The sequence below is a fragment of the Amphiprion ocellaris genome, chromosome 11, assembly GCF_022539595.1.
Source record: "Amphiprion ocellaris isolate individual 3 ecotype Okinawa chromosome 11, ASM2253959v1, whole genome shotgun sequence".
Taxonomy (NCBI): domain Eukaryota; kingdom Metazoa; phylum Chordata; class Actinopteri; family Pomacentridae; genus Amphiprion; species Amphiprion ocellaris.
The window spans coordinates 12,916,853-12,940,319 of record NC_072776.1 but is presented as its reverse complement, the minus strand read 5'-3'; the positions used below and the strand labels follow the sequence as shown (position 1 = coordinate 12,940,319).

Below are 23,467 nucleotides of genomic sequence, written 5' to 3'. Positions count from 1 at the left end.
TATGTGTTCTGAACATTGGGAAATCTTTTTAAATGGAGAGGTACCAGTGTAACATGGCCTTCCACAGAGAGTGCAATTTTTTCTTTTTTTGTAGCCTTAATGTTGCTCAGTTGGTGTGTTCATTCTGGTTATAGTGAGTCAGTAAAAGAGTTATTTGTCTCGATAGATTGCGATCTCTCAAAACCTTTAATATGTTCCTCAGGGGATGGTCAAAGAATCAAAAAATTGAAGCAGTAGACACCGAAATGTACTGACAAGATATTATTATTTCTCAGTTAGGGTCAAACTCCAAAAACGCTACACCCTACATTTCCCATAGTTCAACTCAATGTTTTCTTTCACAGATGCCTCCTGCCCTCTGAATGCCCCCTTCTTTCAGACCCCACCTTTTCAATTTATAACAGAGACTTGAATTTCATCACTCAAACCCAAACCAAAATTGCTTTTTTGGCACAATCAGGGTTATTTATTATCACACTGAAAAATTTCCTTCAGTAAAGTGAATTAATGGCTTTAAATCAGGGAAGGTGCCGTAATCAAGGGACATATCGTTGCCTTTTTTTGCTGCCTATGCTGACAACACACAGGTTTTGTAATGTTTCTCGAATGACAGGTGGCCACTTGATGCTTATGATCACTAAGAGAAATGCTTACAGCTCAAGTAGAATAAATGTGAACCATTAGTGGTGGGTTCTAAGGCCAGAGAGAAACTGGCTTCAAAATGAATTTCCCTTAGACATACCCTCAGCCAACAGGTAGGAAACCCTGGTGTTATTTTAGCCTCAGAACCGATCATTTGTACCAACCAGTCATTTGTATTTCTAATGACTAATGGGCATTTTAAATCTAGTACGATTGAGTGTGTAAGATAAGATTGCAATAATGAAAATACTTCAGTATTAAACATTGGATTTCTTAATATAAGCCCCATAGTGTGAAATTTATCACAGTATGCATCACAAACTTCATATCTTCTATAAGGTCAATGGATGGCGCAAATCCCACAGGAATCTCATGCAATTTTAACACTCTTAACACAGTCCCCAAGCGAAATGGTGGTACCCATTCAAATGTAATTGCACTTTTATGTGTTTAACTATTGACCTGAAAAGAACAACTGCATTAATTCAAATACATAAAAGTGCCTCACTGGAGGTTCACCAGAGAGACGGCAGCGGTGGGATTTGACCGTCTCTGAACATACTGCGGTCAGGAGTAGCAGCGTGGGCAGAGTGTGTGTGTGTGTGTGTGTGTGTGTGTGTGTGTGTGTGTGTGTGTGTGTCTCTCACATTGTTGGCTTGATAGAACGCAGAGATGAAAAGTAAGATCGAAAAAACAAATGTGATGGAAAAAAGGGGAGCTATTAAAGATTGAGACAAGTTTTTACTTTTCTCAGTACACATGTACAGTACGTGTTCCAAGATATGCAGGCACATGTATGTGGAGAGATTATATGCATATTCAATTTTAACATAGTAACTGACATTCATGGCTGAGTGGCTGCAGCAGCTTATAGCATCAGACGTGCAATGTCACATGGATGAGACTTTTGGAGTAGCCAATGCTAAAACCACTGGATTTTAATCTCTTACTCTGATCACAACCTCTAATTTCAATCAAAATTAGTTACATTGTTTCCTACCTGACTGCTATATATTTGCGTGGAAAACAGGTCGCATGAAAATGAGTGACACTGATGATAAAAACATTGCAATGGAGGCGACATAAATTATCTTGAGAGGGCTAAAGGCTGTTGGTGAAATGACAATGACAAGTAGAAAAGGAGGAGATGAGAGAAATTGCTGTCTGAGGGGACAGAAGAAGAAATGACTGCTTGGATGCACATCACACGCTGGGCAGGGGTATAAAAATTATGCTAGGTAAAGAATCCAGACATTGGCCACGAAGTACAGCAAAATGCTGAGGCCTAAAATACAAAGGTACTGGCCCAGCTAAATTGGTTGCCAAACAAGAGCTTCTGAAATCATCTTTAAGTCCATTATCTTTGGATCAAAATTCACTTTCTATATGTTTAACCCTTTGATGCACAACATGGGTCAAAAGTGAACCACATTGTGCATCAAAGGGTTAATGGCAACACATGCTGACCAAAAAATTCTGACTCAATTAATTAAAATGAATGGGGCTGAAGCTGTCAGTTGAAAACCTTGTTATACATTAAATGCTTAAAACTGATATACTGTTCTAATTTCAGACTGCATCTGTTTTATCCTCTGCATCACTGTGAAGGAGAAATGCTGAGATCTTTACTGAGGTATAGTAGATGTCATGGGGGCGTCGGCCGTGGCCCCCATCCCCCAAACATACGCCTCTCCTCCACCAAGATAATTGCATTCACAGGCTGCTGATTAAATTTGGCCCATCCCTCACGCAATTGTTTCCTATGAGTCTTTATGAAAAATGGCTGAGATTTAGGGATTATGGAATTATACCCGAGCAAGGCAAAGCATCTGCTTAAACATGAGAAGAGGAAAAAATAAAATCATGACAGAATGGTTATGGGGGTGTGGGGTTGCATCCTTGCTTATTTTCAACTTAAACTGTGATAAAACCCTGGTAATCTAAGCTTTATGGATGGAACGGAGGAGGAGAAAATCATTTTAGAATACCTTGAGATAAGACAAATCTACAAAGCAAGAAAGATAAACAAAGCAAGAAAACAAATTAGAAAAGAGACAAAAAAGTAAGACAGAAAAGATTATCAAGGAGACATACGAGTGAGTGGTTAAAAAAAGAGTAAAAGGACCTTCAATTGCTGCTGCTGAGGGCCACTTAGCTTATCAAGGCTGATGTGTGACCGGCCTGCCAGCTGAATTAAAATGAGCTGCACTCTCTGGAATGGACAAAACAAACCAGGGTCTGAGAGAGGCAGAGAGAAAGAGAAGGAAAGATGGAGAGACTGAGCAGAGAGAGTGCATATCTTACCACAAGCATACCAAGTATGTTGGTTTTACCACAGAGGAAGCTGGCTTTAGTCAGTGCATGGTTTGCTTAGGCAACAACACGTTACTGAGGCCTTGTTTTCTCAAGTCTACTGAGAGACAGTGAGTAACACTCTAGAGGCCATGGCTCTCACTTTGTTCACACAGCGAAAGTATGTGTCGAGTGTTACCCATGGTGCAAAAGTCCACCCAGAAGACTATAAAGTGGATTTAAAATGGAAAGCATTTAGCGATCTCTGCCAAGCTACACAAAATCATCATAATGTGTTAGCTGCATAACATATTCATCTTTAGTCTCTGAAATGGAGATTGGATTGTCATTGTGATGCAACACAAAAAGGAGGCCAACCTGACTTGTTATTAGTCACTGATTTAAACCTGGAAGATGCCAGAAGAGACATGAGGAAAGTCAGTAAAATTCTACAAAGGTGAATTTGTTTTGAACCGCATAACAGTTTGTAATGTTTTCCAAAACCAGTAATCCAACATTCGCGCCCACTTCACACAGTGACTAGCCAAGCATGCCGAAGTGAGAAAGTTAGCAGGGTTGGAACTTCTCTGTCAAGCTCTTTTCTCATTACACAACTATTTCTGGCGTTTCGTCTGTGTGGACAACCAAGTGCAGCACTGTGAATGCATTCCAGGAGAGACTGTTTGAAAATTTTAGCCCTTACCCCCATATTTGACGATTATCATGTCTCCTTCCTTTTGTGACAGTGCAACCCTTCAGAACAACTACAGACAGTTTTGTGTTGCCTTTGGCTTTTGCCAAACAAGTTCTTTTTGTAGTGTAGCCTGACCTGTAGAACACCTCCAGAAGGGACAAACAGGAACATTATCCCATCAAGCTTGCAATATAGAGGTCTTGTTAACATGTTAGGTGAGAAGTCTGTGTTTCCAACCTCCTGCAGTGTATTAATGTAGAGACTTTAACTTGGCTTAGGACGACAGCAAACTCAACCTTCTTTTAGAGGCATTATTGACTATTGCACAGTCCAGCGACATTCCATTTGCAGCAGGGACATAATTTGATTGCTTGTCATTTAAGGTCTTAATTTGTGACTCAAAGTAAAGAAAAAAAGTACAGCAGTGGGAATATCATAAACACTATTTTAAAAAATTATATGGAAAATGGTAATCTTGAACAACCTCTTATTGTTGTATAGTAAGCTACCTAGTTTATACCTGACTGTAGTGTTGAATTTGATGATTTTTTACTTTTCCTCTATGTGATCCTTGTCCTCGCCTTCTGCCATCTTACCCAGATACAGCACTAAAGAAATGAACAGGGCTACACAAAATTTACACGTGCCATTCTTCTTCAAGGTAAATACAATACTTAGGAGTTAACTGACAAACCAGGCATTAATATTAACTATCATCATGGATGAGGGATTGACAGCCAATGATGACGTTTACATTGATTACCATTAATTTGCACCTTCTTGCATAAACGAACCTTTGGCTCTCTTTGGCTCTCAGGTCTCAAGATAATAGCATTTTAAATATTTTACCCCAAACCCACTTGGCCTCCCTGAGGTTTTTTTTTTTCTGTTTCATTGATGTTCACAGTCATTATAATGTCTAAGAGCATAACCAAGGAGCAAATACATTTAGACCATGTCCCTGGCCACACTGTTGTTTGCTCGGGCAATAAAATGGGTCCTACAGCCTGGTTGCTCCAATAACAGGGTAATTTACAACCCATACACAACAAACAAACAAAAAAAAAAACATTGAACATTGCCAACGATGAAAGTCCAATCTTTTTGGCATCATAACAAACACATGTGCCGTGGAGAGGTGGCAAAGTAGTTAAAAAGAAATAAATACTGGTGAAGCCATGCCTGGTGTTGCATGTAGTAACACCCTCCATATCTCTGTGGAGACCTGAGATGAACAAAAGTCCTTTTCATGTCCCATTACCCACCACTGCCCCCATCAATAGCTGTTCCACTTACCGAAGGCTTTGGCCTAAGAGGCAAAAATAAGCATATTAATTATTAAGCTGCCAGGGGAGAAAGGGGAGGAGTTGTAGGGTTGAAGTGTAATGTGTGTGTTTATGTGTGTGTCTGTGCTGGTGCAGAATTATTAAATTGGTTTTGGGAGCACAGCTTCTTTTAAACTCTTGGAAAGCAAGTCTCAGTGATAACAATTTAAATTTCTGAAAATCTCAGGCCTCTTATCCTGCTGTTTAAATATGTACTGTATATCTTGTCAGCTTGTAAGATATTCTGAAATACCCGCTGAACCACAATCCCAGGCTAAAGGATTCTTTTTTTTTTGGATCTAATTCTAAACCATGCTGTAGGAAAAATGGATGGAGAATTACATTGACGAGACAGACACAAAAGAAAACAATGTCCTAGAGGAACAAATTTAAGTTAACAAACCCACAAACGGCCAAAGAAGACACACTACGATGCGATGTGAAACACCACGTCTTTAGCAGAGAAAAACTTTCATCATCAGTCCATAGGTGTCCATTTAGCCCTCATAAATAAGCTGATATAAAGTGTCATTTTTCTCACTAGCTTTTGAGACCCACCGAGCTGCCAGTCAGGTCCTATTTTATTTGCTTTCTCACTCACTTTGCTCCTCCTCTGAGATGAGCACTGAGCGCCTCTGACATCAAAGGCCTGTCTGAAACACACTCTGGCCTTCGGAATCAAAGCAAAAACTGTATGTCAAGGCTGCACTGCCGTGGACCGACATGGTAAAGCCACAATGACAGCCTGCCAGTGACAGAAACTGAACATGACAATCACACTCTGATTGTTTGGAATCTGCAATCATATCTATGGCAGGCTTTTCAAAAACATTAGAATAAATTCAAAGGAGTGGGTGCAGGAAAAAAGTGGACAGCAAAAAAAGAAAATTCAAATTCAATTAATCTTAAGAGTGTGAAACCTGTGATTTGTTTATTTGTATGTGTGTGAATCCATTTCAGGTCTGAACATTGTGAAGTCTGACGAAGCAGTGTACTCAATAGTTAGTAAAAGAATAATTATTGGCAATGCAAAGTTTAGATTCCAGTAGTTGCCATGATTTCTATTTTTGCTCCATTGGCAATACACTACTATGGCGGAGACTGTTCTTATCAAAAACAACAGCAATGGTCATTTGATGCCACTTAAAGTAACTTATGGAAATATCTTCCAATTTCAGAGATGTTTGGCCATAAAAAGACAACAATTTGCTCCCTTTCATACTTCAACAGCCAAAGTTGGTCTCTTTTAACCATGAGAACAGCCTTACTGCACATTTAAAGTATTAAATGCCTAATATTCCATTTCCTCTTTGCAAACAAATCTTATCGAAAGAACAAACGTAATGATGAATTTATCCTTGTAAGTACTGCCACTGTAGACAACTCTATTGTTGTCTCAACACATTTAAAAATATGCCAACTATGACTACAGAAATATATCAAACAACTGCATGAGCATACATGATAGATGCAAATTACATACTTGTTCACTCTATAGTTGTAGTGTCTGGATGGAAACAGTGCAAAGTCCAAGTGGCTGAGAAACACATTGTAATTTAAATTTCCTGCAGAGCAAATTAATCCCCGGCACACATACTCAAGCAGGCACAGCGGCACTCGTTCTGCTCCCTGTTTCCTACTGGAACAACAGGGATGAATTCAGACGTGATTTCAACTAAGTGAACAGCATTCTATTGGTCTGAGCCAGTTTTCTACATCTACATCGTCTCAAATCTTAGTCTGATCTAAGTCATTGCCTGGGGGGATGGAAATGTTGGAGAAAGAGAGAGGAGGACTGTGTTTTGATTATTAATTGGCATTAAAATTCTTTCCATGCCTACTTTAACTTTTAATGAGGTGAAAGTCAATTCTCACTTTCAGCAGGCCATAGAGGTTCAGTTGAGGAGGCAAATGGGTAATAAAGAGTTTGTAGTCATGTTTAGGCAACTTTGCCTGTTTTTTCTACTTGACAAAGTAGGCAGAAGTTGAAGCAAGGGCTGGACAATGTTTGTAACCAGTGAACATGGTCTCCAATGCAATCATAGGCAGTAAGGTAAATTATTATTGGGGACACATGCCACACATGTGAGCACTGATGTATTCACACATTAAAATGCTTGTATGAATAAAAAATTAAGACCCAAATGGTCTCGAGAATAGAAAACAGCTCTCAAGTTCTTCATTATTGCTTAACATCCAAATACATGTTGCGATAAAAATATTTCTTTCAAAAAGTCTAAAGTGTTTTCCGATATGTATTTTAAATTTCTTATATTTGAAAGAACAGAGTTGTTGACCAAAACAGCCTTTTGCTGTCTCTTACAGCAACAGTCTATCTGATCTTAGTGCAAATCAGAGTAATAAGTAGCTTGTTACCCATTGCTCTTTGATTAGTAGCTTTCAAATGTTTTAAAAGATACAGACATAAATTAGATAACCAAACTGTTATTTAGTAAACCTTTTTAAAATTTCTATCCAATCAAATTCACAGATGTTCCACCCAGTTCTGATACGAAATATTATTTGCAAGTCCGCTGTCATTAAACGGTTCAGCTTCTGTCAAGTTTGGTCCCATTAGTGACACCATAAGATGCTAGTAGGCTATACAGCACACACAAGATCTGACAATGACTGTGAGAAATAGCCAGCTACATAAAACACAATCTAAGTAAAAACTATTTTCACGATTTTATCAAATACCACTTCATCAAAGTCCACAGCAGTGTTTCCGTGTGGTACCTGTTTACGGACAGAGAAGGTAAAGGAGCTGAAAACACTGCATAAGAGACAAGAGTCTATGTTTACCAAACCAACGACGAAGGAAAATGTAGTAACAGAGGCTTCGTTTCAAGTAGTGCATATCACAAAGCACACAAAAGCTTTACCAGATGACTGGGAAAGACTGCAGTGGATGAAATGGCATTCAAGGACCAAGAATTTAAGTCGAAAATTCTGTCTGTTCTTGCAGATGTTTAACTTGGTGCTTATGGCAACCAAACTATCTGCACTGTTTGTGGATGCAGTGTAGCAGCAAAAAGACGACTCTGACAGATACAAATAGTTTTCAATCCAGTTTGATGAGTTAGTTGGGTTCAGTCTTTCAATGTTCTTTGATGATGTTTTCACAAAAGTACTTCTTTTGACACCTGGGTCCCACAGAGATCCATAGAGGTGCAGTTTTGAGTTTGAAGTTGTATGGATTAGTAGTGGCCATTTTTAGGGTCTTTTTTTCAGAGCTTAACCACTGACTGTGACATCTGCCTTTGCTGATGCTTATATGCCTGTGGGCACTGCCACTGTCTATGAGAAGCCTCCAACCACAGTAACAGAACTCCTGCTTTTCTTGAGTTTCTCCTGTTATTCTCAAAATAGACGGCAAAATTTGTCCAAAGCCCTGTTGTGCTTCCTGCATCCGCAACCATGAATTTGCTGGGGTAATCTAAAATACGGGTTTGCTAAAGTCCAAGTTATATACATTCGACAATTTACCCAAGTCTGCGAGAGTTCAGACAACTATCTATCTGTGGTGTCCACAGCAGACAGGAAAAAACAGGTCAGAATTCCATTTTAGCCAATTAAGATGATTAATGATCCTGATTATAAAAAGAAAATATCATGAGCAGCAAAATTTGGGCAGGAGTTTAAATTCAGTGACTTTGTGAAATTCGAGTCCTATGGCATTTGTTGACAGCCCCTTCATGAAAGAAGAAATAGGTGAATTTCCCAACAAATGATCAGCCATGCAAATAAATGTTAGGCAAGGTATAAAAGTTAAGTAACTCTTGGACACTTTTTGTCAAATTGAAAAAAGGTAAGAAACCTCTGGTATAATTATTACCAATCTGCCTTCCACTTTTCCACATTTTTAAACTCCTGTTTCTTCTCCTTCTTTTTATTTTTTTGTTTCTAAAGCCTTTTTACTTTTTGTCCAAACTGTTCTTACAAGCTCCTGTTCTCTGGGGGCAGGTAAGGGAAAGGTTGTGCAGCTTATCTGCCAACGATTAAGGGAAAAATGCAGCAGACATAAGGTGGTATAATAATTGCTGCCTTAGTGGTTATTTAAGCTTTGAAGTCTCACGTCTTGTAACAGGTTTAAGGGGGAATGGAGCCTGGTTTGACACATGGGAATTTTGGGCAAAAAATTTTCTGCAGACACACAATCCATTAACTGAATATATGCAACACACACAAAGACACACACACACAGTTTTAATTGGCGAAGATCTATTTTGTATTATTATTTCTCCTTTCTCATGGCAGGCTGTGCTATTGTTGTCCATTAATATTTCATAAAGCACAGATATTTTCTGCTTATGAAATCTCAGGCATCGCATTATTAAAGAGTGGAGAACATAACAAATAACAAAAGCATAAAAAAACAACACTGCACCCTTAAGGCCATGCTGTGAACAACATATGTGAAAAGTCCTGGAGAGAAAATTCACCAGTTGAAGTGTCCATGTTACATTTTAATCATTACACAAGGCACATTTAGGAAGAAAGGAGTTAAATATGAAAAAGTTGATGAAATGAAAAGTGAAAGATTACAGAGGATGTGATTTTTTGTAATGCAAAATTCAGGAATATGGGTCTTGGAAAAGTATCAAACTCAAAGCATGCAAGTAAAAAGTATACTGCCATGTTAGCATTGATAAGTTTTAGTGTCATAAAAATAATTACAACAACTAAAAGAAAGTTTTACATGAAATTCAGCTCCTCTGCCCCTGGGATAAAACGCTGGGCTCCAATAGTACCACTATCTCTGGCACACAGTGGTATTACACAGCAATCAATTAACACCAACTACACTGATAGCCCGTTCCGGACTTCAATTTAACATGTGCCTCCTCACGATCCACATTAGGGGCTCACAAATGTGACAATATGAATGTCGTCCTTCAAAAAGAAGTCCCTCTTGCCCCCTTCCTGCAGCGCTGAAATATTGAGTGTGACACAGGAGTAATTGCATGGGAAGTAATCAATTAGACACACAATTGAAGGAGACCTGAGGTCTGTGGGCTGCCAGGCAAGAGGCTCGACTGAATTCTGGTGATGTGCACTAAACCAATCTCGCCTGCCTCCTGTGGCAGAATTGCTCTTTCGTCTCCTAGTAGTTAGACAGCGAATGAAAGTCTCAGGGATCAGAAGGAGGCAGCAATTTTATGCCCCCCGTTCAGTAGTCCCTTGTCTGGGGGAAACACACCGACTCAAATCATCCCTTTCACCTTGCCCCATATCGTCCCATTCTTTCCCTGCCTCCCCTGTGTCTCGCTGTCACAAGACGCTGAGCAGGACACGTTCAGCAGATGATACCGTACGTTCGCTGAGTTTTCCCCTTCGAACAGATGCAGTAGCCTTTGGAGAGCACAGTAAGTCTCGAGCGATCGAAAAGAGTTTTGCATATAGTACAAAGTGCTACAAACATGACATTGTATGTGTTTGTGCGAAAGGCATCAATGTGACAAATCAAGACAGCCAACTGAAATATGATGACCGACAGAGAGCCAAAGAAAGAGGGATAAAGATATGGAAGAACGACAGCAAATGGGATAGATAAAGAGAGAGCAGATGGGCCATGAAGGAGTGGATAACGCCTTGGCGTAAAACACAGGCTTGTGTACATGCATGCGACGAGAGAGGATCATTCAGCAGATGGGGCCTCAGATTGGATGCTTCATTTTGGACAGACGCAGTGCAGGCGTAGGGTGGTTAGAAAAATGAATCAACAACACTAAACAAATCTGAAAAAAAAAAAGAGATACTGGAAGAAATGAGGCAAAGGGAGGGGGTGGCAGTAAAATGCGTTAAATCAGAAAGCTCATCTGTGTTGTGCTCCTTATTGAGGCTGTTATTATTTTGCCAGGGAAGCAGGCTGTAATTACCACGTGAAAGCACAGAAGCTGCCCAGGGTTCATGTGAATCCAGACAGAAGTGCTGTAAATGTTTGCCTAAGCAAGAAGGAAGACACCGCGGGTCATCGTGCGTCAAAATACAGATTGGGAACTTTGAAAATGTCAGGAGGCAGCTCTGTTTAACCTTTATCTTGCTTGAATGTACGGAGAAAAAGCAGGAGGAAGTATTTATTTGAAGCTTCTCCCTGCAGCAATCAGAAGGGTCATTCGCACACCCAAAAAGTCTGAAAAATTGATAGTCTTTTTGTCTTCAGATGGAAGGTGAGTCTACACTGTCACTTTTAAAACAGTTTCTTTTCTCCCTAAAAAGTAATGTCAAACAAACAACACAACTGAACTTTCCACACTCAGGCAGAGTGACTTTTATGTTTCTTATTCTATACACCCTTGTGCACACACACAATCCCTCAACTTTTCCCAGCTTGACTGTGTCTTATATTTCATATTCATGAGGATAACTTAGCTAAGCTTGATTGAAAGGTGCATCAGAGGGAGTCCTATCCCTGCTCAGCCAGAGACCTCCTCCACCCCATCCTCCAGTCCCCTCAAATCCAGAGAGTCCATTCACAGCTTGCAGAGAGTGCACCAGAAAAATCAATAAGTGCAATGCTACAATATACTAGCGACAAATTGATTTCATCCCAAGGCAATTTCGACCCAAGCAGAAATGTGTGTGGGTTTTAGCACCGAAGGGGTCTCTTACTGTGCCTCTTCTCGATTAGCCCCTGATGTAGTTAATAAGTTTTATCCTCTTATATATATGTTGCTTATGGATTATATTGATCATTTAACACTTCTCCTGGGAGCTACTGGCAGAGGAAGGATAGACTAATATGACAGCAACATCAAAGCTCTTGTAATGAATGAGACAGCCAGCCACGGACTCGCTAAAGCACTTGAAGGAAGGAAAGAGTTTGATCTGTGCTGCTTGATGTACAGGAGTGGATCTATCCCGATGGTTCAGGCTTATTTCCTTCCTCAGCAAAATGATGACAACTGCAACGGACCAAACTGGGACACAAGTGACTTGTCTCTCTAACCCCCCAGCAAGAGCTTGTTTAACTGTCAGGTCCATCTGTGCAAAAAGTACTGATATGATAGACCCTCCAAGACAAGATTCTTGTTATGAAGAGATAAGCCAGTTTAAAGGTTTTCATGGGTCCACAGTTTTGGTCCTGATTCCAAACAGCCCTGTCTACCCAAACTTGATATGCATTTAGAGTAGTGTGCAAAAGTTTTAGTCAAAGTCATGTGAGGACAGGAATAATCTATTTGTTCCATTAGGACTGTATTTGGTGAGATCAACCTTTGCCTTTAAAACAGAAGAGATTCTTTTTTTTTTCCAATTACTTGGAAGGTACCCTGCTCTAAGCATCCAGGGATCCCAGACTGACTTAATGATGACAAGAAATCTGTGGAGGCCAAACTGCTTCTTGTCCCATACCACAGTTCTTTAAGATTTTTACTCAGAACCAAGGAAACCACTGAATACCTCTAGTTTGTCTGCTCTAATAACAAAACTTCCAAACATCAAAGAACTGTGTTATAAGAAATAATACTTTCATCAAGAAGAGAGTAAGCAGATTCCTCTTTTTATTATATTTGTGAGCAAAAAAAAAAAAATTCTAGGGTAAAACACCAAAAAAAAAAAAAACAGAGTTATGATGTAGAGTAGATTCAGATCTTGGCTGTTGTGCATAACTTCCCCTCCACTTCATGGCTGGAGGCCATGGATGGCACATCAAACAGCAGCATGTCACAGAGTCCAGCCCCAGCTCCCTCAGCACTGGCTTCAACTTGGCACCACAATGAAAAGGACTGGCTTGGCAAAAAGCTGCTAGTGGTGCTGGAGAAATGAAATTCCCTAAGTATGGCAAAACTTGCGAGAAAGAATAGAAGATGGAGCATAACACACAAGCACAAACTGTAGCTGCACATACAGACTGATGGCTGTGTTGTTTCTCTCCACTCGGGGGAATCACCAGGAAGGAACAGTTGAGGAGAACAATGAGAGACAACTGAATTATTTAGAAAGAGGGTTTGGAAGAGGTGGAAACACAGTCTCAGTGCCGTGCTTCTTCCGAACAAATCTAAATAAAATCTAGACACAAAATAAATTGTTCGAAATGGGGAGGTTTTTTTAGATTTCTAGCACAAACTGAAGACATCGTCCTTCTCATTTTGCGTCTCCTTGAGACTCTTTACGTCAAGATTATTATTTTTAATATATATTGTTCTTAAAATATTGCCAGCTGGAAACTAGCTTCAGTGTTCTATGGGTCACAAGTCACAAACTCTCATTCCTATACAAAAATATGCAGTAAAAGCAAACTCCAAACACATTTTACCAACATTCCTCATCAATGAGGACATGCATGGCAATCTGTTGTGCCAACTAATAAATCATTCATATCTTATTTCCAATGCATGTAATGTGTAAAAGATAAGTGGATATAGGAGTATTTTCTGTCGTGACTGCTCAGAGGGCAAGAGATTAGTAAAAACTAACAAAACAACAGCAAAGTATTCATCACGAAACTCAACACATTTAGTCGGGATCAGTGTTAATTTAGGCATCAGATGTTGATTTAGTTTTGGTCTTTACTTAATCAAATTTTAGCCAATTGATGTTTGCTCGGTTTTAGTCTTGGTTTTGTCAGGGACATCTTTGCCAGATATGTGGATTGTTAATTCCTGCGTCATTAAGGCATTTTGAGACCAATGTTGTTGCCATTTTTGTGTTTGGTTGCCATGGTTATGTGGTACTCTCATCTATCACAAGGTTAGTGGAAAAGGCTCAGGGTCCATGTACCTCTGCTCTGCAGTGAAGCAACAGATGGACTCATCATTACATCCAGTTACTGCCATCACTTCCAAACTGTTCATTGTTCTTTGACTCCTTTCTTTTGACCCTGCTCATCTAGCATTAACACGACTACAAAAAAAGGGCTGTTTGATAACATCAATGCGTTTCTCTTTCATTGGTGAACATTGAGAGGACAACTTAGATGGAGATCTGTCATTAATCCTAGAATTCCCTCTGACCGTAAATTGAAAGAAATTGGATGGAAAGTAACTTTTTACTTTATGTCCACATCCCCAATGTTCCATTCTTTTTTTTTTTGTTAAATGTTAAGGTACTATCTGCTTGTTTGTAGTTTGCTCTGCTTCTTGTCTATTTTCTCTAATTTGAAGATGCATTTAGTTGATGAACGCATATCCCAGAACCTCCAGTCTGCAATTCCACAGATGCTGCAGGTCACTGAATTAGACCTTGCACTAGTTAAGTGGTCCATTTTTCTTTCTTGAGTGTTACCAAAACTATCACAAATATTTGTTGTCATCCTTGTCGTTTTTTTGAGGAAATATATACTACCCATGGCTGATAACAGCTCAGCACAAGTTGCTTCTCCTTCCATCCTGACTCACTTATGAGAGTTTTAAGGTTGGATTTACCTTCAAAATGAGTAAATGACACCTTTGGTCCTGTGTTACACAAATCACAAACAGTCCCTGACATGTCACACTTACACCTGTCGGGGAAAAGCTCTACATCTTTTTTGCCAGTCAAGAGCCTCATCTTATGCAGACCTCAGGGTCAGGGCTCCTGAAGAAAGCTCAGCAGCACCAGGATCCATTGTTCAAAAAGAGGCAGAGCCGCCTACACATTATGTTTTCCTCCTTAGCACGCTATTTATCAGCAATCACATTCACTATCTTCTCCCACTTCTGAGGAAACAGGCTTGGGTCATTTGCCGAGTGGGTTGTAAATCAGACGAGAATACTTTTTCTTGTGTGTGAGCGATATTGGAAATTGCAGAAGAGATAAAGTCTTTTCACAACATTGTGAGTCAGCATCATATCCCTTAATGTGAGAGGGTTAATTGTGTTAACAGCACCACTCTTATTCTTGGGAGAAAAAGAAAAGGAAGACTGTCCGCATATTCCCATCTTGTGTGGAGGTGACAGAAGCCAGTAAACAACTGCCAGCACATTGGGTAATTTATTTATTCAACTGTGGAATGAGACTTCCACCCTATTTCTCATTGAAGTTCTATGTTTGTGCATGCTTTTGTGTCACACCTGAAATGCCCTTTATGGGATTCTTTGTTTGTGATACAAGGGAAGTTCTAAATTCAAGTCATGGGAATTAACGCTAATATTTGTAGCCAGTCGACAGTGTTTCAACAAGAGGAGGGTGCAATAGTTTACCTTGGGCAAAGAACTATTGGCGGTTCAAACTGTTAAGCAGTTAAGACGCACTCAACAAGGGGATCGGATCACAGTTAGATTTAGCAGTAGAACCTTTTGTAATCATTAACATTATATATAGTACCTTCTGTTCTCATTTCATTACAGCTCGTACAGCAGATTGCCACCACTTACTGCTTCCGGCTCAACTCTGAATTCTAACTTTACACACGAGATTTAAAACTGATTGCTTTGCCCACTCTGGGCAGCCTGCCCAACAAAGTCTATACTAACAAATACCCACTATCAGAAGCAACACAAACAAATTTGAACACCCAGAAATTAATTCAGTCACTTGCCTGTGAGGTTCTTGAGACCCAACTGGCGCAGGCCGAAGTTTCCATCACGTCTGTAGTTGAGGAAAATTGCGAGGGAGTAGCGGTCCTCGTACAGTTTAGTTCCTCGGATGATCCTCAGGTTCTCTAAAGGCAGGTAGTCGAACTGGTTCAGAGCCACTAACACATAGCCTGTCACTTCCCGGATAGACTGTGGACAGAGTTATAAAGGGAGGTGTTAGTGTAGGTCTTGCATGTTGCATAAATAAAATGTGTACTGAAGCAAATCAATTTCATATAAAAGACATGCATGGAAATAAAATTCTTTCTCCAGGTAGATCTAAAAATATTGAGCTGGTACAAGGATAAACTAGAGGGGGTCGTACTTCTGTTTTTCCAGAGTAGAAGCCTTGAGGACTTCAGGTTTTAAGCAACAATGTTTTCAGGCAAGTATACACCATGAAATATGCTACCAAAAAAACCTTTAAAATACACCTGAAGAAAAAAAGAGAAAAACAGAAAAGTATTTGATGAAGCTGACAAAGTGCTTGGTGATATATCTGGATTTCTTTCACATTATGCAGCTTTAGAATCTGCTTACTTTAACTAAGCACTTTTAGATTGATATAGTGCTGCACTGGTGATAATACACTTCAAAGGAAAAATACTTGATCATACACAGATTAATTTTTTTGATTCCATCTATTTTCAGCTCTTCTAGGAAAATGGGTTTGCTGACAAGCTATACAAAATGATGCACCATCAGACTTTAATTCTGCATTTACAGCACTGTGTATTTTATGATTTAGGTCTTGTGTGGCAGAAAAGGCATCACATTTATTTCTCCCTTTCCCTACATATTTGTAACTTAGCATTAGCCATAATGGTCAATACAAAAGGCTTCTTTCTGAGTTTTTTAAACTGTATTTTTTTTTTCAGTCAGACTCAGTGAAAAGTATTGGAAACAGTTCAAGAAAATCACGCTCATCCACAAAGCTGTAGCAGCCGTGCTCATTTCCGTGATGTATATTGTTTTGTGCAAGTTTTTGTTTTCCTGAATTCCAAGAACTTTAGAAGAAGGTGCAGTGTGACCCGCTGAGTCACAATAGCATTTATGGGAATTACAGGAGGCTTTCTGAAAATGGAATTATCCTGTAAGCTTTCAAAATATACATAATTGAAGACAGTTGCCACTGAAATGAAATAAACTAATTAGAAAGAAACAGGGTAGTGGCTGAGAACGCAGCAGAAAAGCAGAAGAAACAAAGACAACATGAAGGGCTACAGAAAAAGGAAAGTCACGAGCCTACATCAGATCATTGACAGCATCTGTCTTCAAGGTCACTTTCCACGCGTTCAATCATTCCAGTGAGTTGAGTTAGAGCATCTGAGTGAGGAGAATTTCCTCCAGGGTCTGCGGCCTCACTGCAAAACTTGGCAAAGGGTTCAGTGCTCATGTCCGGGGCCCGGCCTGGGGTGACTGAGCCACAAGGACAGCCATTGCTTCACACTTTAAATGTCATTTAGGAGGGGATATAACGACTGTCGAGACTTTGGCGAGGAGCCACCCAGTTGGAGCTGCTGTTGCATGAATCAAAGTGACAGGCTGTGTCCTCTTTCTCCCATCCACCATCATGGTGGCTGTCATTAGCAGACAGGCGGTCAGAGAAGTCTTTCCACGCCGGCCCGATGATGCTGATAATCAACAAGTCTGTGTGTGAAGTGCTGTTGCAGCTGATGTACTGAGCTGAAATAAGTCCTAAGGAGGGCCCTGGCATAGTAGTGGTGGCGGCTGACAGCTGTCAGAGAGCATGGCCATCAGCCACCAGTAAGTAAGCCCAAGTCACAGCTCCGTCATCATTACCCTGCTGATTACCATTAATAGAAACAGACGGGCAAGAGTCTGGTGAGTCTCTGTGTATTTATGTGAATGAGTGACGGGAATTTTATATTTAGTATGTGTCTGTGCATGTTTATCAGTTTAGAAACTACTTGGAAAAGAAGATAAGATGGAGAATCTGAAGATAAGTAGGTTCCAAGGACGCATGCTGATTCAAAGTATATGTGCATGCATAGGAATACAGTATGTTGAGCTTCTTTCATGTGTGTGCATGTTGTGCCATCAGTGTGAACACAGAGTTGGACAAGGTCTTTTGGATGAGTCACAATCACCCTGCTGGGCGGCTGAAGGTCTTTTCATCCCAGCTACACAACCAAATAAAGTCAAGTCTGTGCTCAGCAGTGACAAAACCTTGAACACTCCTGCCATACTCTCCCCATGTACAAACCAGGTATTTTTTCTTTCTATTAAAAAACTGAGGGTGGCATACAATGGTAAAACCACCAGCTCTGGTGGACTAAATCGGAGCATATACAGTAGGTAATAATTACTTCAGGGCTCACAATTCATGGGTGCTTTTATACACATTTTTTGTCCAGAGGCTGTTTATTACCCACTCGCACGGTTGTCGGTTTGTTATTTTCAAGCCACCAAATCAATACTTTCCAAAGTGCAGCCTTGCAGAGGGAAATAAAACGAGGGAGAAAGAAGATGGCAGATACACACGCTTTTCTCCCCATAGATTGTTTGTTCAATAATGAACTGCATGAAAAAAGGGAAACAACTTGTAGTGATTACAGGCTCTTGCTGAGCTAATAGCCAAATCTGCTCTGTGCGTGGTCACTTTCATTAAACACAGATCAACAAAACACGCAACCCCCTGGTAACACCAATGGTCTGGGCCATGTAGTGTTTCGACTTCAAGGAAGCAGGCCCCATGATTGCCGCAAGCCTTAACACAGGTCTCCAAAGAAATAAAGCTGAAATATAATATTCATATACCCTAAAGTTCAAATTGTGTGATGGAGTAGCAATGCAGGTTATGGCAAAGGTGCTAATATAATAGAACTTTTCATTTTTTTGTAGGTGCTTGGACTAAAATTATATCTAAGTCATTTGCATTCTATCCTGTATTTAGCTACAGTGCAATTAGAGCAGCAAATTACCTGCTAAATATAACAGCATGACCCACTGTTGTCCTCAATTCCTCCCAATAAAAATAGCTCTTTAACTACCTTGATAGCAGTGTGTGGGGGCATATGTGACAGAGAAGCAGCCTCCTCGTACTAAAACTGAAGTTATAACGTCTTCATCCTTATTTTTTAGTCCAGTTTAAGATTTGTTTATGTCAAAACTGTCACGTCTCATGGTGGTGAAGGGACTACAGGTCAGTGCAAACTGTCAATCATCTGTAATCTCCTCAGTGAATGAGGACAGCCTTGTTTTGACAACATATCCGGATGCAAGGCTCCTTTACTGTACTGTGTAGTAACCTCCCCCCTAGTTTATCCAACCCCACATCTCACAATGAACCCCTCCTCCCCCCGGAGATCAATGCATCAGGATCTCAGCAACAGTGAACAAAAGAGAGCGAGAGAGCCAGATTCACTAGATTACAGGGATTTCTCCCTCCTCCCCAAGTTGGAGCATTTGTGAACGGAAGTGTGGCAGCGGAACAAACCCCTCACTTGAGTCACTGAGACGTGCGCGGTTTTGAAATCAAGTCCTCCAATCCCTGACTTTTAAAGGAAGAAGAAAGTGTGGTTTTGGGGTTGAATCAGTGAAGGAAGGAAGGAGAAAAGAGTAGAAAGAGAGAGAGAGAGAAAGGGAGCTTGAAGACGGAGGGATACAACATTGCAGGAGAGGTTTGGTCAAGTGGACTGGAAGAGGTCTACGTATGTTTTAACGCATAATTAATACCACACCTGTTCCAGGTCAGGAAAGACAGAGAGACAGCAAAGGGTGTGGGGAGGGGTGAAATGGACACCATTAGCATGTTTAAAGAGACTCAACATGCGTTAGCATGATTGCCTCTCATTTCCATACATATTGAGGCACAGAAATGTTCTCTGCAGGGCTGCGGTCATTGAAGTCAGACACACAGGAGTGCACTGGGAGGGCTTAAGGTTTGCATCGCTAAGCCCTCATCCTCTATTTCCATATCGCTTCCCTAAATCTTCTGCCTGAGCTCACATCCACATCTGTAAACAGACAGAATCCGGATGGAGTGGCTACAAGTGTAAGTAAGAAAATCCTGCAGAGTTTTCTCAAGAGATCATCCTCAAAGTAACTGGCATCCTGATGGAAATATTACAGGCAATGTCCCATTTTGGAAAGTGAAGGCATCATTACAGTTTTAAAATTAATTTGTGACATCAAATCTTTATTAATGACTGTTAACGCTCCATTGTGAATAACTCATGAATATTCCTTACAAAGGCAGTTATATTGTAATTTCATTATGTCATCATATTGGCACTGTATGAGAGAAATATTCCCCAGTACGAGTAGCATCCCTGATGGAATTTGTGAGCTTTTTTTAAATAGTCGAATTCAAAAGAAGTGCTGCCATGCTTTGGTTTAAGTTGCCAAAGTTCCCACCTCCAATCCGCCATTTCCCCGGTAACACCTTGATTCCTTTGGAGTGGCTGAAACCCAATATGAGCCACTTCAAACACCTGCAGGTGATGCTGCCTTTGATGTATGTGTGCATGTGTCTCTGTATGTGTGTACGTATTGGAGAGAGAGTGTATGAACAGGAGTGTATGTGTGTGCATCACTGAAGTATCTTTTATTGCTTGGACAAGATGATTATGATGACTCATCTTTGAAGATGAAGAGAAACTATCTCTTCTGTTCCTTGCACCACACTTCTTATGCTCTCCTGAAACAAATCTGTGTGAGTGTGTGTGTGTGTGTGTGTGTGTGTGTGTGTGTGTGTGTGTGTGTGTGTGTGTGTGTGTGTGTGTGTGTGCATTTCTAGGTTTGTGTGGTCATACAAAGTAATCCTCATGTGAGATTAGACAGTTTTTTTTGTTGTTGACTGTTGTAACAAAGCCAAAAAGAACAAGTGACATGAAAGATCTGAAACCCTTCTGTTGGCGTTCCATGTCCTTCCCTCGCCTCTTCAGAGGGTCAATGCCGGCTGCTTTCTAGGAGCGCTGTTTTACTTAATGATCTCACTGGGGATTTCAATAAGGAAAATGAAATAGATCTCTGTATAATAAACCAAGAAAGGCAATTTCAGCTTTTTCAAATGAGCATACAGTAACAATTAAGCATACAATAAAGCAATACTGGAAAATGCATTTGAACTGAAATGGCCTAATATTTATCACTGAAATTGATGTGAGTGTTTGGTTTTTGTTTGAGATTTGGAGTGACTGTTGCTTGCTAATGAGATGGGCAAGAATGGGTGACTTTGAGAAGTCCCCGTTTAGATTGTGCGTGTCATGTACACAGAGGCGATGTGTAGTACCCAGTTGATGTTTGAGTGTCATTGGTTGCGACAGGATGACAGTCTACTTGTCAAGCGTGGTGACAAAAAAACCCTGTAAGGTGCATGCATCATTGACGGAATAGTCTTCCACCATGATCGTCAGATACAAAAACGAATCGGCTGCACAGGGAGAGAATCATGTGAACAGACAGAGGTGGACAAACAAACAGACACACGTACTATATGAATATCAAGTATACATATGAGAGTGAGGTCAATCTCCTAAAGGGGTCAGGTTCTCTTCGAAGGTTGTTGCATCATTTTTCTTGGATTCAGCCCCTGATACAGGATATACAGTTGTTCACTAGACAAGGGAAATCTGATAACCCTGTCAGTATTTCCCAGAAATGTGTCTATTTTGGGTCTACTGGTTGTGCTAACTTTGCATTCACCACCTCCGCTGTTCTTAGAATCTCGGATTGAGGAAAATCCACATGGGGGCAAGCAGCCCAGCCTCCTACAGCTTTCAAAAGAAATGCTGACCCTAACACCAATGGAAAATAAAGACAAAAGTAGCCTCTTGGAAAGGTCACTTTGGCTGGGAGTCCAGTAGAGTTTTGACAGTCACCAGAAGCACAATTATAGCCCTTTAGGAGTCTCTGTGTGGGTAAATGTGCTGTAGTGAAGCTAGCAGGTCTACTGCAAGAGCCTGGTGTGTGTGTTGGTGGAGATGTGTCACTTCATGGCCATAGCCCAGTAGTTTTTCAAGGGCTAAAGTTACTTTTTAATTTGCCCTGAATATTTAGTTTAGCTCTGAACAACAGCGTTATCAGAGGGCCCATGTGTTGTGTGTACTGCTACTACACAGACATAAACCTTGTTCATGCACAATGTCATTATCTCTGTGAGGCTTGCTAATGTTAACACAGTTGGAGCTATGTGTGAGGGTGACAAACTAGGGCAACAACAAAAATCAATGTGACTGTAAGTACAGTGCAAATAGCAAAAGGCAAATAAACAAATTAATTTTAAAAAAAGAAAAATAATTTGTTATTTTGGAAGTAATGAGATTTTCAGAATCCATTTGAATAGGATGCCTTCCTGGTGCCCCACATATTTTCCTAAACATCCAGCCTTTTTTGTACCTCATTTTTAAGCAGTGTGTAATGATTTATTACAGATTTAGTATAGCAAAATATGTATAGCACACACATAACACCATGATGTCTGATATCTTTGAACTTGTTATATATTGATTTAAACTGGTTAACATGATTAAGACGTGTTTAGTATTCATAAAATTCCATAAAATATCCCATTTTAGAGCAATCACTTCATCACAGTACAGTTTATGGTTCAGTAAAAAGAAAAAATGCAACTTCACATTGTGATATTCTTTAAAATTAATATACTCAGGATTTTTGAAAGATAATGTTTCTGATGCCTGCAGTCACCAAACAGAAGTGAAATAGGAGAGGTGTAAAACTCTTTTGGTAAATCTAAGGTAAGATGTGTGATTATACTTAACTGGTTATTAGGTGGAGGTGGTTGATGTGTGTAGGTGTGCAGGTCAGCTACATTCCCCTCCTGATGCCTCTCAGTTTATCTAATAGAACCTCCCTTAGTCTTAGCTCAGATAGTGAAGCATGACACAGCTCCTATTGACTTACATATACAACCATTAGAACATGCAAGTCTGTTTCCCTTTGCTTTTTCATTTTTTGGCCTTTTCACTTGAATTTCTTTCTTTCTGTGGAGCAAACTGACTGCCTTTCTCACCTTCTCTCCTTTAATCCTGCACTTTGGATTTTTATCAATGTTAGCTTAGGCTTGATGACATCTATTTTTTCAGACCTTCCTGACATTTTCCTGGGATTTATGGTAAAGGACGATATTTGTGTTTTAAAAAGCAGCTTGTAGTATGTATGATAATTAGCACCCTCCTCCAATTGATTCTTACTGGACAACCACATGGCACAGACAGGTGATGTGCTGGTGTTGGTAGCAGCAGACTGGCAGCTGAAAATCATGTGGCCACAAAACTGCTTTTGTTGTTGGAAAAAATAATCTCAAAATAAAGTTACATCTGGCAAGGCAACACATATAATATTATTTATGCATGGTCGACCCATAACCTGCAGTTTGACCTGCAAAGTGGATGAGTTTGGGTGAGCTTAATAGAAAATATCATGGGTTCAGGTGGGTTGTGCTAAAAATTGATAACACGGTATTCCAACTAAGTTATAAATAACTTGCAGAAATATTGTGCGCAACGAACTATGCTGTGATTACGAGGCCATTTTCCACTTTCTCTTCCCCTCTCCATCACTCACTCGGAGGGTACATGTCCCAGCTGTCAATAATCTGCATAACCAAACTACAAAATAACCCAGAGATACAGTTTTTCCTTTTCATGTAGCCTAACCTGCGAGTGGTGCATATAGTGTGACTGAGGAAATAAACGTGCACTGACCACTCTGTATTCAGCTGCTAGTTTCACATCAATGAGGGTGGAAATATAAAAGAGATTAGCAAGCATCGTCCATAGTCTTTATCATATTTTCTGATGTTATTTTGGACCATAGTGTGAAGAGAATTGCATCAAAATCCTTATCAATCCACTGTGCAGATAAACTGATGAATAGAAAAGCAAAAAGACATCTGCTGGGGGGTTTGATGTCTAATATAGGAAGAAAACCAGAACTTTCATACTGTGGATCCAGCAGTCTGAGAAAGTGTTTGGATTCCTTACAAGCAACAACTTTCAACAAATGAGCGTAAAGAAAAACATACAAAC

The 23,467-nt window shown here is 40.1% G+C and overlaps 1 protein-coding gene across 3 annotated transcripts in view; it reads right to left on the bottom strand.

Moving 5' to 3' along the window:
* Window positions 1-23,467, bottom strand: part of LOC111574054 (receptor tyrosine-protein kinase erbB-4-like) — a 316,603-nt gene that overhangs the window by 127,711 nt on the left and 165,425 nt on the right. For all 3 annotated transcript variants that reach the window (XM_055015213.1, XM_055015214.1, XM_055015215.1), the window contains one exon: window positions 15,416-15,602. In XM_055015213.1, the coding sequence (XP_054871188.1) occupies window positions 15,416-15,602 (187 nt within the window). The remainder of the gene's footprint in view (window positions 1-15,415; window positions 15,603-23,467) is intronic.